Source organism: Lampris incognitus, chromosome 5, assembly GCF_029633865.1.
Source record: "Lampris incognitus isolate fLamInc1 chromosome 5, fLamInc1.hap2, whole genome shotgun sequence".
NCBI classification, from domain to species: Eukaryota; Metazoa; Chordata; class Actinopteri; order Lampriformes; family Lampridae; genus Lampris; species Lampris incognitus.
The window spans coordinates 14,593,300-14,610,879 of record NC_079215.1 but is presented as its reverse complement, the minus strand read 5'-3'; the positions used below and the strand labels follow the sequence as shown (position 1 = coordinate 14,610,879).

Here is a 17,580-nt window from a genome sequence, read left to right as displayed (position 1 = left end):
CAAATCACATTACTATTTGTATGGTTAGAAAGCAACGTTAGAACAAGTATTCAATTCAGCATTCACCAATAATTTGTCTGTTTTTAGCTAAAATGATAATGACAGCGACAGAATGAAAAAACAAAACCCACAAAACACGTTTTTTCACACAATTTCCATGAAACCATGACTGTTGCAACGGATCAGTTTTGTAATAGTGTCAACACATTTCCCTGACATTTACACATCTTAGCAGAATAACAGTCAGCCCTGTTGTGCCTTGTAATCAGCTGCTCCATAATAACAGCATCTCTGGTCCTATGGCCTGAAGTGGTTTTGCCCACTATGTAAGGGTTAGGGGGGGGACTTCTCTTGGGCTGAACCATCTGAGTGGACCACCAGGTCGGTAACGAGTCGGCTGATTACTGACAAGGTCCTAATGAGACACAACCACACAGCTGTCGGAGGCTGTGGGAAAGTATGGAGGCCCTATCATTATGCAGCCATGGTTATGCAGAGGGAAAGAGATGATGGGGGAGCCTATAGAGGAAGATGACTGGTACTCTAGACAGTTGTAGCATGACTAAAAGACGGTGCCTTCTTTATCGACCCCACTCTCTCTGCAACTTCAGGCTAAACAAAAGCATCTCTGAAAGAGAGAGAGAGCGAGAGAGAGGATGTGAAGTACGATATGCTTATTTGGTAGTACCCTGACCCACAATTGGGATCATGAACACAGCAGTTACCACTTGTGAAGCCAGATGGCCACTCCTCTGAAAAGGGAATGTGCTGTGAAGTCTGTTTGGATGAGGTGTTTTATAATCTCATTCCTAAAAGTCTACGTTTTTCTTTTTTTTTTCTTCTTTTTTTTGGTTCAGGAATCAGGAACACTTTGTCATTTCATTTCATGCACTTGCGCACACGAAATGAAATGAAACATAATTTCCCCCAGCCCACAGCAGTGCAACACAAAGACAAAAACACAAATCCAAAAACTACAAAAACTACAAGAACACATATATCCAAACTAACACATATATCTAAAGACACACATATATCCAAAATCCCTCTCCAGGAGAATGAACGCCAGCCAGGATGATGGTCGGAACTGCCGGTCTGCATGGGCTAGCAGTTAGCTTAGCTGCCCTCGGTGTTACCACTTCAGGCGCAGCTCCGGGCAGGGCTGCAGTCCCTGGGCCCATAGGACGCAGCAGACCAAGCTCTCCCAGCCATAAAACGAAGACAAACCCAGATGCAGACGTGGACACTGCATGGACGGTACGTGAATTCGCGCTGCCATCTTCTCACACCGGAAGCGGAAAAATGGGTTCAGCGTGGGTGCTGGTTCTCTAGTCCAAGTTAACTGCTCTTCATGCAGAACCACCAGATACTTTGGTTTAAAGATGTCTTCCCAACATACACACACGTCTACCAAAATCCGTTTTAAAAAACCTCCGTCATTATTTACCATGTAAGAGGCCTCCAGGGTAGAGGCAGAGGCTGGGTTATGTCTTTCATGTGATGCAGGATGTGTAGTTGTTGACATTCTCTTGCCTAGGGCGTCTTCTGTTAGTCGTACCAAATGAGAATGTATTGTCACCACGTAACGGCATTTGTAATTTTGGAATTAATGATTTGATATATTTAATCGGATTTAGTCCCGGTGTCCGCTTCAATAATGGATACTCTTAACGGAAAAAGAGAGGTAGTGTGAGAAAATCTGACCCGCGCCATTGAGGTGTATCACAACGCCAGTTAAAAGCCCAGGAGTACCTTGTAGGACCCAATTAGCAACCTGGCTGTCTGCTTTCCCTTCACTGCTGAAAGGCTTTTCTTGTTTTTCTTTTTAACGGGGTTTTGCCATGTCTTTCCCATGAGAGGAAAGAACGAACCACCGGATTCTTTAAAAAAGCCCAACACACCATTTAAACAAAGTGCGGCCCAGAACAACACATAGCAGGTTCTAGCAGAAAAAAATTCTGACAACAAATAATTGATAATAATTTCATCTGTTTCCAGAATAAATAGTGTAATCAGAATAACAGGAGAAACAGCGATTCTGGATTTGTATGATACTGGAAGTAAAACATTGAATGTACATCCTGTTTAGAGGGTAGTGGTAAGTTTTGCTTTTGGTTTGTTTAAAATCTGGATTTTGCTTATCGGGTCATCAGCAGAGATCCCACCCACCCCAACCATGGACTGTTCTCCCCCCCTGCGCTCTGGGAGGCGCTACAGGAGCCTCAGAGCCCGCACTACCAAAAACAGCTTCTTTCCACAAGCTGTTGCCCACCTGAACCTGGCAACCCACTGAATGTCTGTAGATATTTTTTAAATATTTTGTACTCCAGCTCTTTTCTTTTTTTTAACTTATTTTTAGCTTTTGGTCTTCATGTGTGTATATCTTATCCTGTGTTTGCTGTGTTTGTCTGTGTCTGTCTTGCACTGTTTGGTGAAGCCACAGCCCTCATTTCATTTTTAACATGTGCCTGCACATTGTTTTTAATGACAATAAACTGAATTGAACTGAATTGAATTGAACTGAATCCGGGTTTGAAAACGAAACAATCCTCAAGCAAGTCGTTTGATTGGATAGATGTTTGACAAGCTGGCCAGAAAATATTTGATTCAAATCTTTGGCCTGTATGAGCAGCCCAAGTTTTCTTCTTCTACTTTGATTTCTATTACTGAATATAATTACTCTCTGTATAAACCAGTAAACAAAATTACTACATGTCTTGCAACCTCCTCAATGGGCATAATGTAGCGGGCCCTAAAAGGTCATGGGTCATGGTTCCAGTGTAACCACGGCACACAGCTTGACTTCCATTTCCACCCTGTGGTAAACTTCAGTATTACACACTAACTTTGAAAATTCTCCCACTTTGGCAAGGGCGAACTGAGCACACACTTCTTCTGTAAATTGTTCACACATTTTCATTCCAAGACATTCCAAGATTTGCCGGTTGGATGAGTTGCACACATGCACTGTTTAGATGAGTCTAGTGAATGGTACGGTAATATTTGTGACTTTTCCACCCCATGTTGAGGACAGAATGTGCCCAAGATGTCAGAAAAACACTTTGTAATACCCCGTGATTTTATATTCAAATACAACATGTAACTGAAGCACCTATGCTTTTTTTCCTCTTTATTCGGGCGATGTTGGTGTATAATGCCTGTGGGGAAGGAAGCCAGGCAACCTGTATTGTTTTCCTTTTTTGTGTTGTTTTTACCGCCTACCCTTTTCTTGTAAGAGTGTGATGGTATTGCAATACTCTTGTCCCCTGAGCTCTTATGTACTTCCTTTTAGTCAATCTAACGGATCTTGCACAATAGGAAGCGAGGTCGTGCCCACTCTTTGATGAGAAACCTCAAATCCACAGCTTGACTTACACCACTCGAAAAAATATTCTGTTCTCTTCCTCCTATAACACACACACACACACACACACACACACACACACACACACACACACACACACACACACACACACACACACACACACACACAAAGAAAGTTGAGTATGAGTCGCCATCCAAATTTGGTTCTTACCTTTCTCCTCCTCCTTTGCCTCAACAGTTGCCTCAACATTTTCCACATCTTTAGTGACTTTGGGCTCATCGTCATCAATTTCCACACTGTCAAAGGTCTTCACCCCTGAAGAATAAGTGCACTTTCATGTACAGGCCATTTGGGCTAGAGTTGGGCTTCACACTGCAGATGTCCAGCTTGCACAGATTTCCGTAACAACAGAAACATGCCATCAGCTCTGATGACACACAGAGAGGTTCTCTCTTGTAATACTGGCTATGGTTGTTGGTGTAATTGTATGTATTTTGACTGACCATCCTGAGCTTTGGGCCCATCAGGTCGCACGGTGCTCAGAGGGATCTGCACATCGTCCTGTCTAGAGCTGAAGTCAACAGAGTACATCTGCAGGAAAAACATAAAATTAGAAGTCTCTCTCTCTCACACACACACACACACACACACACACACACACACACACACACACACACACACACACACACACACACACACACACACATTGCACTAACTTTGAGATTACAAGTGGTTGTATTGGCATGTGTGTATAGGGGGTAAAGAACACTCACCTTTGCTTTCCGATTTGTCACGCAGCAGGCTACTATAAGCAAAATAACGGCCAGGCTGATCACAATCACGATGATAAAGCCTTGGGAGTAGTAACGAACTTCATTAATTTAAAGCTAAAGACAACAACTATTTGCATTATTTTTGAATATTTTCCCGTACACATTTAAAGATGAACCTAAATCAGCAATCAGATTTGACTTTTCATGTCAAAAAATCTTGGAACACATACAACGTTCAGCAAAAAGGAAAAAAAAAACAACTTTTGTAAACGGCAAATATTGTGGTTTTTTTTATATCCTTATCCATAACTGTTTTCAATATTCTCAAGCAATGTAAGGGAGTGGTCTCGTCCTCATTAATATTCATGAGCTCACATTTGCTTGTTAAATACAAGCAGGCGTTGGAGGTGGGGGGGGGGGGTCTGATTGGCTGTATGTAAATGTGTGCTCCTGATAGTATCATCAGCATAAGATAAGCTGAGATCTGAACTAGGCGGAGTTCTTTAAAAAGAGAAAAATAGAGGGCTCTATTTTACCTTTATACTTGTATTTTTTTTTTACAGTAGAAAGTAATAATACAAATAGCACGACGATAAAAGTAATAAATGAGACTAGGGGACATCAATGTTTCCATTTCAGTCCAGATTTAAACTTTTTTATGGGGCCAAAGGTTATGGCATAGTCCAAAAATGCATGCACTCTGGTGTGAATCTATGTTCAATATACCTGGTAGCATTTAAAGGTGTCTTACCAGTACTGTCGTCACTTTGGGGTCTTGGTGCGACTGTGGTAACGATGGCAACAGAATAAAAGATTAAACATTTCTTTCTCAACAAAAAATGATGCACAAATGTAAATACTCATTCATCACTCATTCAAACTAATGAGAATTAGGATGGCTTTTCTTAAAATGCAATCCATTATATTTTAAGCACTTTTAAAATAACCTGTTACCTCTTTACAATTGTGAAGTGTTAAATCCCATGGATTATTCAAGCTCATTTTTTGATCTTGAACAACCGTAATTTTTATTATCTACTACAGTTATTACTACTGTTTATTAGCATTATTGTAAGAAGAAGACACTTTATCATTTTACATATATACAACTGAATTCGTTTTCTGCATTTAACCCATCCTATGCTAGGAGCAGTGGGCAGCTGCAGCACCCAGGGACCAACTCCAGTTCTTCTTTCCACTGCCTTGCTTAGGGGCACAGACAGGAGTATTAACCCTAACATGCATGTCTTTGATGGTGGGAGGAAACCGGTGCACCTGGAGGAAACTCACGCAGACATGGGGAGAACATGCAAACTCCACACAGAAAGGACCTGGGATGGGCTGGGGTTCGAACCCAAGACCTTCTTGCTGTGAGACAACAGTGCTAACCACTGGACTACTGTGCTGCCCCATTTATTATAAACCATCAATTTAAAATGCACGAAAAATGTATTTATATCAATACTCCTGCTCAAAATGCTTCTTTTGTTTTAGATGTTCCCCTGAGGAAATCTTTGTTTTTACCAGTGCCTGCAATGGAAAGCAGTGATTGTATTTATTTTGATCTACTTTGGAACCTAAAACTAACTAGCTTATGCTATAGTAACCAACTTCTGTATATATATTTTCAAAGAGTAAAAACCCACTTGTGGGCAGTGGAGAAAAAAAGTAACTTCTGGGTTGCTTTTCTCATAGGATGACCCATGACCCACAAATGTGTTAATGTAGTTCACTTACAGATCTCACAAAGTTAGGCCCTGAAATTTATGCCACTGTATTTAATATGAAACAATGTATGCTGATGATAATGCAACATTTTTTGTGCACCAAGGGATGCACCAATGCAAGGGATTCAAATCTGTCCACACATGCTGAAACCACTAATTCTGACTTAATAAGGGAATCAGCTCATTTAGAGTCCAACTTTACAATGCTCAACTCACCTGTTGTCTTATTGGTCTTTGGTAATTTGGTTGGAAAGAGACGAGGTGCTGTACTTCTGACTGAGAAGATGCTACCTAAGGTAGGCATGGTCGGCGATGGGCCCGATGGACTGGTGCTGCTACTCACGGCAATATTTGTTGTTGACATACTACTTTGAGCAGATTGGTTTTGATCCATTGGAGCTGTAAAGGGTTCAAGTCCAAACAATTAGATAATTTACTCAAAAAGTCAATCGCAGAGGCAGAAAACGACGGACGTGATCAATCAGGAAAATCAAAATTTTTGTGAACTTTGTGGTGATTCTAAATGTCGTTCTCTAAGTGAGGGCACTTTTCATGCGCCTTTAACCCACAAGCATTGTTCTCAAACTCATGCGATAAATCTGATCTTTTATACCTGTGAATTTATAGGTTTGATTCGTTTCAGTGGTGGCATTGATTTGGGGTTTGGTGGAAAATCTATTTTGGTCTCCCTCTCTTGTCTGCTCTTGTGCCATGACAGAGGACATAACAAGACCTGAAAGAAAAGAGAGGATGGTGTTAATACCCATAAATCTGTCCACTAGGAGATTACAAAGATTTTTAAAAGGTATTTTGCAGATGTACAATACATCCCAATTAGATCTAACGAAGCCCAACCTTAAGTCATGAACCTTCAACCTCTGTTCACTAATTAGCAATGGATGTACTGTTTGCTGGCCATACTGACTCAAGCCAGTTTTGAATTTTATACCAATCTAAATGTAGAATTTATTCAAAAGTGCTCAATAAAGCTTGGCTTCATTTCAGTTGTCATCGACATGAACAATATTTATGGCCCATAGCTGTTATTCAAAATGGGTCATTTTGACTCTAACACAACACAAGGGTTAAATAATTTCAAATGAATTAGGCTACATTACTGTACTGTAATGATGGATAGCAAACATTTCATTTTGTAGGAGCTGCTTATTGTTGAGTCTGAAGACAGACAGATCAGTAATCAGAGTTGGGCAAGTTACTTTGAAAATGTAATGGATTACATATTACTAGTTATTTTCATTTCAAAGTAATGAGTTACTTTACAATATTGCTGTCTATGTAGAGTAATGCGTTACTGATTGCAGTACTTTTGCGTTACTTTCCCCAAAATGACCGCAGAAGTATGACTAGGCAGTATAAAATGGAAGAGGATCTACTACTAGTACTACTTTTGGCTGCTCCTGTTAGGGGTCGCCACAGCGGATCATCCGTTTCCATTTCTTCCTGTCCTCTGTAGCTTCTTCTGTCACACCAGCCACCTGCATGTCCTCCCTCACCACATGCATAAACCTCCTCTTTTGCCTTCCTCTTTTCCTCTTCCTTGGCAGCTCCATATTAAGAATCCTTCTCCCAATATACCCAGCACCTCTCCTCCACATATGTCCAAATGTGTGGAGGAAACATTATCTTCTTGGTGTCCAAACATTATCCTCTTCCATTTTATGGAAGGGGATAATGTAGTTTAACAGTGGGTACTTGAAACACAGCTCAAGTTACTACTACGACTACTTTCAGCTACTCCTGTTAGGGGTCGCCACAGTGGATCATCCGTTTCCATCGCTTCCTATCCTCTGCATCTTCCTCTGTCACCCCAGCCACCTGCATGTCCTCCCTCACCACATCCATAAACCTCCTTAGTCTTCCTCTTTTCCTCTTGCCTGGCAGCTCCATACTCAGCATCTCTCCTCCACACATGTCCAAATCATCTCGATCTTGTGTCTCTTGCTTTGTCTCCAAACCGTCCAACCTGAGCTGTCCCTCTAATATACTCGCTCCTAATCCCGTCCTTCGTCACTCCCAACGAAAACGTTAGCATCTTCAGCTCTGCCAGCTCCAGCTCCACCTCCTCTCTTTTCGCCAGTGCCATCATCTCCAAACCATAAAACATAGCTGGTCTCACCACCATCTTGTAAACCTTCCCTTTAACTCTTACTGGTACCTTTCTGTCGCAAATAACTCCTGGTACTCTTCTCAACTCATTCCACCCTGCCTGCACTCTCTTCTTTACCTTCCTTCCGCACTCCCTGTTACTTTGAACAGTTGACCCCAAGTATTTAAACTCATACACTTTCATCACCTCTACTCCTTGCATCCTCACCATTCCGCTGTCCTCCCTCTCATTCATGCATATATATTCTGTCTTGCTCCGACTGACTTTCATTCCTCTTCTCTCCAGTGCACATCTCCACCTCTCTGGGCTCTGCTCAACCTGCTCCCTACTCTCGCGACAGATCACAATGTCATCCGCGAACATCATCATCCATGGAGACTCCTGCCTGATCTCGTCCGTCAACCTGTCCATCACCATTGCAAACAAGAAAGGGCTAAGAGCTCATCCTTGATGTAATCCCCACCTCCACCTTGAACCCATCCGTCATTCCTACCGCACACCTCACCACTGTCAAACTGCCCTCGTACATATCCTGCACAACTCTTATATACTTCTCTGCCACTCCCAACTTCCTCATACAATACCACACCTCTCTCAGCACCCTGTCATATACTCTCTCTAAATCCACAAAGACACAATGTAACTCATCTAACCTTCTCTATACTTCTCCATCAACATTCCAAAAGCAAACATCACATCTGTAATGATCTTTCGTGGCATGAAACCATACTGATGCTCACTAATCATCACCGCTCCTCTTAACCTAGCTTCCACAACTCTTTCCCATAACTTCATGCTGTGGCTGATCAACTTTGTACCTCTGTAGTTACTACAGCTCTGCACATCACCCTTATTCTTGAAAATCAGTACCAGTATGCTTCTTTTCCAAGCCTCAGGCATTCTCTCCCTTTCCAAGATTGTGTTAAGCAATCTAGTTAAAAACTCCACTGCAATCTCTCCTAAACACCTCCATGCCTCCGCAAGTATGTCAGCTGGACCAACCGCCTTTCCACTCTTCATCCTCTTCATAGCTGCCCTCACTTTCTCCTTACTAATCCACCGCACTTCCTGAGTCACTATCCCCACATCGCCTTCTCTCTCATTTTCTTCATTCACCAGCCCCTCAAAGTACTTCTTCCACCTTCTCAACACACTTTCCTTGCTTGTCAGCACTTTTCCATCTCAATCCTTCATTGCTCTAACCTGCTGCACATCCTTCCCAGCTCGGTTCCTCTGTCTTGCCAATTGGTACAAGTCCTTTTCCCCTTCCTTAGTCCCCATCCTGTCATACAACTTGCCATATGCCTTTTCCTTTTCCTTCGACACCTCTCTCTTTAATTTACGCCGCATCTCCTTGTACTCCTATTTTTTAATCTCTCTGACTATCCCACTTCTTCTTTGCCAACCTCTTCCTCTATATACTTTACTGTACTCCCTCATTCCACCACCAAGTCTCCTTGTCTTCCTTCTTCTGTCCAGATGACACACCAAGTACCTTCCTAGCTGTCTCCCTCACTAGTTCTGCAGAGGTTGCCTAGCCAAACGGCAACTCTTCACTACCACCCAGTCAGTGCCTGTCTTAACTCCTCCCTGAACTCCACACAACAGTCTTCCTTCTTCAACTTCCACTCTTTGATCCTTGGCTCTGTCTTCGCTCTCTTCATCTTCTCGGTCTCCAAAAACATCCCACAAACCACCATCTAATGTTGCTTAGCGACATTCTCCCCTGTGACCAACTTGCAGTCCCCAATCCCTTTCAGATCGTGCCTCCTGCATAAGATATTGCCCACCTGTGTGTACTGTCCTCCACTCTTATACATAACCCTGTGTTCCTCCCTCTATTGAAATATGCATTCACCACAGCCATTTCCATCCTTTTCCCAAAATCCACCATCATCTGTCCCTCCAAATTCCTCTCCTGGGCACCATACCTGCCCATCACCTCCTCATCACCGCTGTTCCCTTCACCAACATGCCCATTGAAGTCCGCTCCAATCAGCACTCTCTCCTCCTTTGGATACCGTCTCCACCATTTCATCCAACCCACAGCATAATTCTTCTTTCTCTTCCATCTCACACCCAACTTGTGGGGCATATGCGCTGATAACATTCATCATCACACCTTCAATTTCCAGCTTCATACTCATCATTCTGTCCCACACTCTCTTCACCCCCAACACACTCTTGACATACTCTCCCTTCAGAATTACCCCTACCCAATTTCTCCTTCCACGGTAGAAGAGTTTGAAACCACCTCCGATGCTTCTGGCCTTACTCCCCTTCCCCCTGGTCTCTTGCACACACAGTATATCTACCTTCCTTCTCTCCATCATATCAGCCAGCTCTTTCCCTTTACCAGTCATAGTGCCAACATTCAAAGTTCTCACTCTCACCTCCACACTCTCACTCTTCCTCCTCGCCCGCTGCCTCTGGACATGCCTCTCCCCTCTCTCCTTCGCCCAACAGTAGCATAGTTTCCACTGATACCCTGCTGGTCAACAGTACCAGCGGCAGTCGTTGGTAACCCGGGCCTTGACCAGTCCGGTATGGAAATCTTATTTATGATCCACATATTTGATTTGGCAAAGGTTTTACACTGGATGCCCTTCCTGACACAATCCTCCTCATTTATCCGGGCTTTGGACCGGCACTGAGAATACACTGACTTGTGCACCCCCAGTGGCTGGGTCACATTGACAAAAAGTCACTCATAGAGAGAGGCAGAAAATGACTGACGTGATCAACCAGGAAAATTAAAATCTTTGTGAACTTTGCGATGATTCTAAATGTCGTTCTCTAAGGGAGGGCACTTTTTGGCACCTTCAACCCAAAGCATGGTTCTCAAACTCATGCAATAAATCTGATCATTTTTTAAATATAAATATATATATATATACACACATACATACCTTTTAATGTATACCCTGGAGTTACTTCAGTGGTGGCATTGATTAGGGGGTTTGTGGAAAAACCATTTTGGTCCATTTTGGCCATGACAGAGGACATAACAAGACCTGAAAGAAAAGAAAGAATGGTGTTAATACCCATAAATCTGTCTACTAGGAGTTTACAAAGATGTTTAAAAGGTATTTTTCAGATGTACAATACATCCCAATTTGATCTGATGAAGCCCAACCTTATGTCATGAACCTTCAACCTCTGTTCACTAATTAGCAATGGATGTACTGTTCACTGGTCACATTGACTCAAGTCAGTTTTGGATTTTATACCAATCCAAATGTAGAATTTATTCAAAAGTACTCAATATATATTACCTTCATTTCAGTTGTCAACGATATGAACAATATTTATGGCCCATAGTTGTTATTCAAAATGGGTCATTTTGATCCAAACACAAGGGTTAAATAATTTCAAACTAATTACTTTACAAATTACATTGAACGCAAAGCACCACTGTAATGATGCATAACAAACGCTTCAGTTTGTAGGAACTCTGTTTATCAGTTTTGGGCAAGTTACTTTCAAAATGTAATGGATTACACATTCTTAATGTGTAAGTAATTAATTACTTTCATGTGAAAGTAATTAATTACTTTACAATATTACTGTCTGTGTAGAGTAGTGTGTTACTGATTACAGTACTTACTTTAACCAAAATAACCGTAGACGTATGAGTAGGCATTATAAAATGGAAGAGGATAATTTAGTTTAATAGCGGGTACTCAAAGCCCAGCTCAAGTTTATTGCAGTTCATTACAAACCCAGTCTTGGGCATTATTGTATAGCCTAATGAAGCTGTAGACCTGAAGCAGCTCATATTAACCGCTTATATTAACAATAGTGTGATGATATAGAACAATGAAATAGCCTAGGCTTTTTTGGACACAGGGATGAGCATGCAGACAAAGGATCAAATTCTGATAAATTGTGTTCTTGTCCTTTTCTTTGATAAACAAAGTAATGGGAGTAACATAGACTCTGCAGCCACCTCAGCCATCGAATTTCATCAAAAGGAAATTCTTGGGGGGGATACTTTTCTGGTGGCGCACTGTGGTTGAAGTGGCCCTGAGTGTTTGAATTCTTAAGAAAAAAAACACGTCTGCTGCAGCAGAAGTGTCAATTACAATCAACTTGAAGCTGCTACACTGACCACGGAGGCCGCACTGCTGATCTCTATCTTTGGGTTGGTTTATTTTTTGTTTCTCTGCGCAGGGCTACACGGCCCTCCGACAGGAGTACAATCTGTTTAAAAACGATTAAAGCCTCATTTTACAAGAGGAACTGCGACGCAGCAATGCAATCTTGTGTGTGTGTGGGGGGGGGGGTTTCATTGCACATTTGAATAAATCAATGTGTAGCCAAATCATGTAGTTTAAACGATCTAGTTAATTAATTCAGTGACCGTTAAACGCATTTGCCACTTAACTTACCCATCTTCCAAAGTAGCCTACTTGAAATCTCAGAAAACACAGCTGTCAGGCAACCACACGCAACACATGCACACTTGATGTACAAGACTAGTCTAGGTTAAAACCTTGTCTATATATATGGCTGGACCGCCACTACATTTGGAAAGCGGCTGTTTTGACATCGGTTTGGTGAACAGTGGCTGTACTCGACAGCATTTTCAAACCGTGATTATTTATACAGTTAAACGGCGCCAATTTATTTTTTTATGTGAGGCACGGTGGCGCAGTGGTTAGCGCGGTCGCCTCACAGCAAGAAGGTTCTGAGTTCGAGCCCCAGGGTAGTCCAACCTTAGGGGTCATCCAGGGTCATCCTCTGTGTGGAGTTTGCATGTTCTCCCCGTGCCTGCGTGGGTTTCCTCCGGGTGCTCTGGTTTCCTCCCACAGTCCAAAGACATGTAGGTCAGGTGAATTGGCCGTACTAAATTGTGTGTGTGTGTGTGTGTGTGCGCGCAGCCCAGTGACTACTGGGATAGGCTCCAGCATCCCCGCGACCCTGAGAGCAGGATAAGCGGTTGGGATAATGGATGGATAATTACCTGTCTACAATCACTGCTGCCACGATCAGTGGAAAGTGTGGGTGTGACACCCCTCATAAATGCTCTTCATTTACCACCAACTCTCTTAAGACGCTAATAATTTTCACTCTATGTGTGGCTATTAGCGATGGTGTTTGTGGATTGGGTGTTTTCTTTTCTTTTTTTCTTTTCTTTTTTTTTTTGCAATGAGGCGTCTCAGTAGTATCCATGAGCTTCAATACATCACATTTGTTAGCGTTCGAACCGCTGCTCCGGTTCACGGCCAATAAGGAAACTCCCACTTATGTTTACCAGTGACGTCCTTGGTCGACCGACCAATCGTGTAACTTTAGGGACCGTTGTTCGTCGCCGCTAGGTGGAACCGTCGTTGGTCACCTGAAAGGGACTTTCGCGTTTGTAGGGCCGGCCCGCTGGCTGGCCGGTCCAGTCAAAAAACCCGCTCCACCCCGACTACATCACACGCCGTGTCCATGTCTGGTGTATTTCGGGTGGTGACGCGTTGCTTGACATTGTAATTGTAATCTTACTGAAATCTTATTAGAAACGCGCTATATACTTCGTTACTTCTGAAAGTAATCCATTAATGTACCGCGTTACTTTTGTACCGCGTTACCCCCAACACTGTCAGTATTACATTGCCTCACCAAACGAAATGATTGTGTAACACAACACTGTTTTCATGTTGGTATTTGAAGGACATTAGATAAACAAAGTGGAGGAATTATACATTTTATCAGACTCTATTGATGTACACAACACACTGTCTACCCTGGGGGCCACCCAAACATATACATTTGTAAAAGGATTTGTTCAGGTTAGTAACTGAAGTGTTTGTAATCATTAACAATCCACCTGGATTCAAACTCAGAACAAAACCAATCACCTCAGGTGTAGTTTAACTTTTGCACCAATCACATGCAGACTGTTATTTTGATGTTGTCATTATCAGCATCACATCATCTAAATAATTTTATCTCCTCCGGCTATGCTTTTAGCTTTGCAATGAACACCTCTCTCTCTCTCTCTCTCGCTCTCTCTCTCTCTCTTTCTCTCTCTCTCTCGCTCTCTCTCTCTCTCTTTCTCTCTCTCGCTCTCTCTCTCTCTCTCTTTTTTTTTTTTAGGGCAAAGGATGCTTACCAAAACAAAGACATACTGACACAATAACTTTTCAACCGTTTTCATTTCAAAGAAACAACTCGTCCCATGCTTGTTCTAGTGCACTTCATCAGAACAGACACACACGAAGGGTCTTACCCACGATTATTATAGAAGGATGGACTGACGGCATTTTTAAGTGTCTGGTGGCAGCCGCGGGTAGAACAGATTACGTTCAATTGCTATGAGTTCCGTTAGCTCTGTGTCTCCTGATGCTGATGAAACTACATACTGTGCTGCTCACCGAGTGTGTCAGTGTTGCGTGCACATTAAAGGAAGCACAGAAAGAGGATCTTTGTCTGTGGCCACAGCAGGAAGCATCAGAGAACAGTGTTTCTTAAACGGTCTATTCCTATGTTGCATAAGACAAACCTCCTCGGCCGCATAGCAATTTGACACTTTCTTATTGGTAATAGTGTTTAATCTATTTTTATTGATTCCTTTTTTTGCTTGACGTACCCATCTCTCTTTAAATAAAATACTGATTAACACCTTGGTGACTCTGCCCTTGTGACTCTTGTGGTGCCATGTGTTCACTGCATCATTTTATCTATAAGGTTCAGGTGTGGCCCCACACTAGTGTGGGGCCAATTCATATTTGATGTTTGCTTACTTTTAATCTTTCAGCATGACCTTACATTGCTTAGATAGATGCTTCAAGTCCATGTGTAATAGAACAAAGGCGGTCTTATAAAGTGTCTTCTCCAGGTGCACAAATAAGGGCCTATTGTTAACTGTTGGCTGTATGGGAGACTCACTGAGTGTAGCAAGTCTGCACACACTAATTTCAGAAGTGGCCTTGGTGGATGAGAGCTGGAAGACATGAGATAAGGAGGGGAAGAACAGACAACTGCCCTATAAGAGAGACTGTACTGTATTGATCGGGGCACATTCAAGCACCTGGGCTTGGATGCGTCTGTTCATAAACATATATTAAAATCATGTGACAGTACTGTAAGAGATTTTTGTCTCATTCCTCATTTCTGTCAGAGTCGAATTAAATAATTGCCACGACACTAGTAAGCTAATTTGGTTTATCGTATCCGTCCTCATACTCTTCCCTGTTGCACGGTACAAAGAAAGAATTTGCTTAATCATGTGAAAGATTTAATTTGTTTTCTTGAGAAAACAAAACAAAAAAAACGTATATACAGATATGGCAGTGATATGTTTTATAAGAAATTGGTAGTGTTACAGCAGTCTCAAAAAGACTATTTTATGTTTAACTACTATCACTGTACCATTCTGTTTTCTCCACTTACTGTTATTATTCTGACCACTAGATGTCGCCATTAATAAGGGAAAGATGCCAGCGCGCTCACACAGCAGCGTTAACTATTGGCAGTGTAGCTGCTGTTAAGGGCTCTTTAACTAATTATATATAACTAGTGTAAAACAGTTATCAAAATAAAAGGAAAGCCTGGCCACATCAAAACATTACCTCTTGCATTAGATTTCGCCATTGTTTTGGAACAGTAAAAACAAAACAAAAAAATACATATATATATATTTTGCTATAGGAGAGTTGCATAAGAGCAGAGAAAAGAAGATTTGTTGTCTTACACGTTCCTTGCCCATTGACATAACAAAGGCAAGAAAATATGACAAGCTCTACTGATTAAGACGGGCGCATTTAGAGAATGAAAAAAAAACAGTGGTATATGGAGTATGCATCTGTAACGTTACATCTTGTGTGTGTGTGTGTGAGAGAGAGAGAGAGAGAGAGAGAGAGAGAGAGAGAGAGAGAGAGAGAGAGAGAGAGAGAGAGAGAGAGAGAGAGAGAGAGAGAGAGAGAGAGAGAGAGAGAGAGAGAGAGAGAGAGAGAGAGAGAGAGAGATGGTGTTCAAGGCAATGTATTACAGTACTTTTGTGGAAAGGCTGGTGTAAGGGTGTGTGCGCCAACCCTGGAAGGTTAATTTATTACTGTTTATTTCCCCATGCCAAAGGTAATGAGCAGAGGGATTAGTATTAACTGCCACCCAGTTCCTGGCAGGCTCTGGAGTGGGCCACCAACGGCCCTACGGCAGGCGGGCTGGCGGGCCTGGCTCTCTGGACCGACTCACACTGACACGAGCCAGATTCACAAAACTTTCTTAAAAAGAAAAAAAAAATCTTCTCACGCACAATTTTTTCACAACTACAGTCTTAGATATAAAAAGTTATGAAAGGATGTAATCTGTTTTATAACCGTTTCATTGAAAAGGTGGTGAAAAGGTAAGCCTCGTTTAAACTAATTTTGGATAATCAAGTTGCTATTTCAACATCTTTTAAGGTTTACCTACTATGCTTAACATTAAGCTTAACGTTGATTGCTGAGCTTTATGATGTCTGTTGAACATAAGCTAGCAAATTTGAGCTATAATTAATGGGCCTTTAGCCAGAAGAACGAGCTTAAAACATTTACTTGTTAGTTTTATTGCCCTAAAAGCTTTTCCCCAATTGTTTTCCAGACAAACATCGATGTTATTCCGCCACCAGACAAACAAAATGCTTTATTTTGATTCATGAGAATTTAAAAATGGCTCTCGTAAAAGCCCAAGTGTGGTGAGCATAATTAGCATAATGCTATCGCTATCTGGCCATTTCTTAAGATCTGTAAACTACTAAAAGACTCACTGACCGGTCGAGCGGTTAACGACGTCGCCTCGTGCTGCAGTACAACACTGGTTCGAATCCCGCAGCGGGCGGAAACACTACCGGTGGATTCCGGAAGTGACCGGAAGCGCGCAGATTCTCATAAATCTCTTCGGAGCGCGGGAAAAAGGAAGCAGAGCGCGCTTCCGGGAGGGGGTGACTACTGTAAACTAGTAAAACACTCGCAGGGCGTCGGCCCCTTTGGTCGAGCGGTTAGCGACGTCGCCCCGTGGTGCAGTACATCCCCGTGGTGCAGTACATCCCCGGTTCGAATTCCGCAGCGGGCGGAAATGTGCTCGGTTACAGATCTATTTTAAGAACACTTGAGTCCGACCCCCCTGGACTATGTGAAATGCTGCTAATCCTGTTAAAACAAACAACGACGGAAGTGTCCGAATAGCCACATCAAGCCCGTAGCACACTATATGGCACCCATTTCTAGTATACTAGGTCAAAATGTTCACAGTATGGAAAGATGTACTACACTAAACCTGCCTCGATGCGCGCTATTTTCACTGGAACGTCGAACGACTAGACACTAGTCCCCTCAGAAAATGGCGGGCTACGATGGAGATACAGAGGGTAGTTTCCCCGCCAGCCAAAAATTCTCAACCAAGATGGCGGACATTGTGGCGATCGTAATTCAGCCGCGTTTCAAATGCAAGTTAGTTGTACAAGGCTTATTTTGGATGTCGCCTTTATGAACAACAACACGTACCACTGACTTGTATATCTTCACTTGTCACAGCGCCTTTAAGTGGTGGAGATATAGCTTGCGCGAGCCGTTCACTTGCTGTCACTTCCTGTGGTCGACTGAGGATGGTACAGTAGCATTACGCTGCATAACTCGTACGTACTAAACAGTATGTAGT

General features: G+C 42.4%; 1 protein-coding gene across 1 annotated transcript in view; it reads right to left on the bottom strand.

Moving 5' to 3' along the window:
* Positions 1-2,767: 2,767 nt before the first annotated feature.
* The window catches only part of si:dkey-27h10.2 (uncharacterized), a 27,365-nt gene continuing 12,552 nt past the window's right edge, over positions 2,768-17,580 (bottom strand). Inside the window, exons 2-9 of the mRNA XM_056279770.1 lie at positions 10,863-10,967; positions 6,439-6,558; positions 6,042-6,224; positions 4,850-4,882; positions 4,099-4,178; positions 3,829-3,916; positions 3,536-3,640; positions 2,768-2,895 (exon numbers count right to left, since the gene is read on the bottom strand). Coding sequence (XP_056135745.1) covers positions 2,768-2,895; positions 3,536-3,640; positions 3,829-3,916; positions 4,099-4,178; positions 4,850-4,882; positions 6,042-6,224; positions 6,439-6,558; positions 10,863-10,967 — 842 coding nt within the window. The remainder of the gene's footprint in view (positions 2,896-3,535; positions 3,641-3,828; positions 3,917-4,098; positions 4,179-4,849; positions 4,883-6,041; positions 6,225-6,438; positions 6,559-10,862; positions 10,968-17,580) is intronic.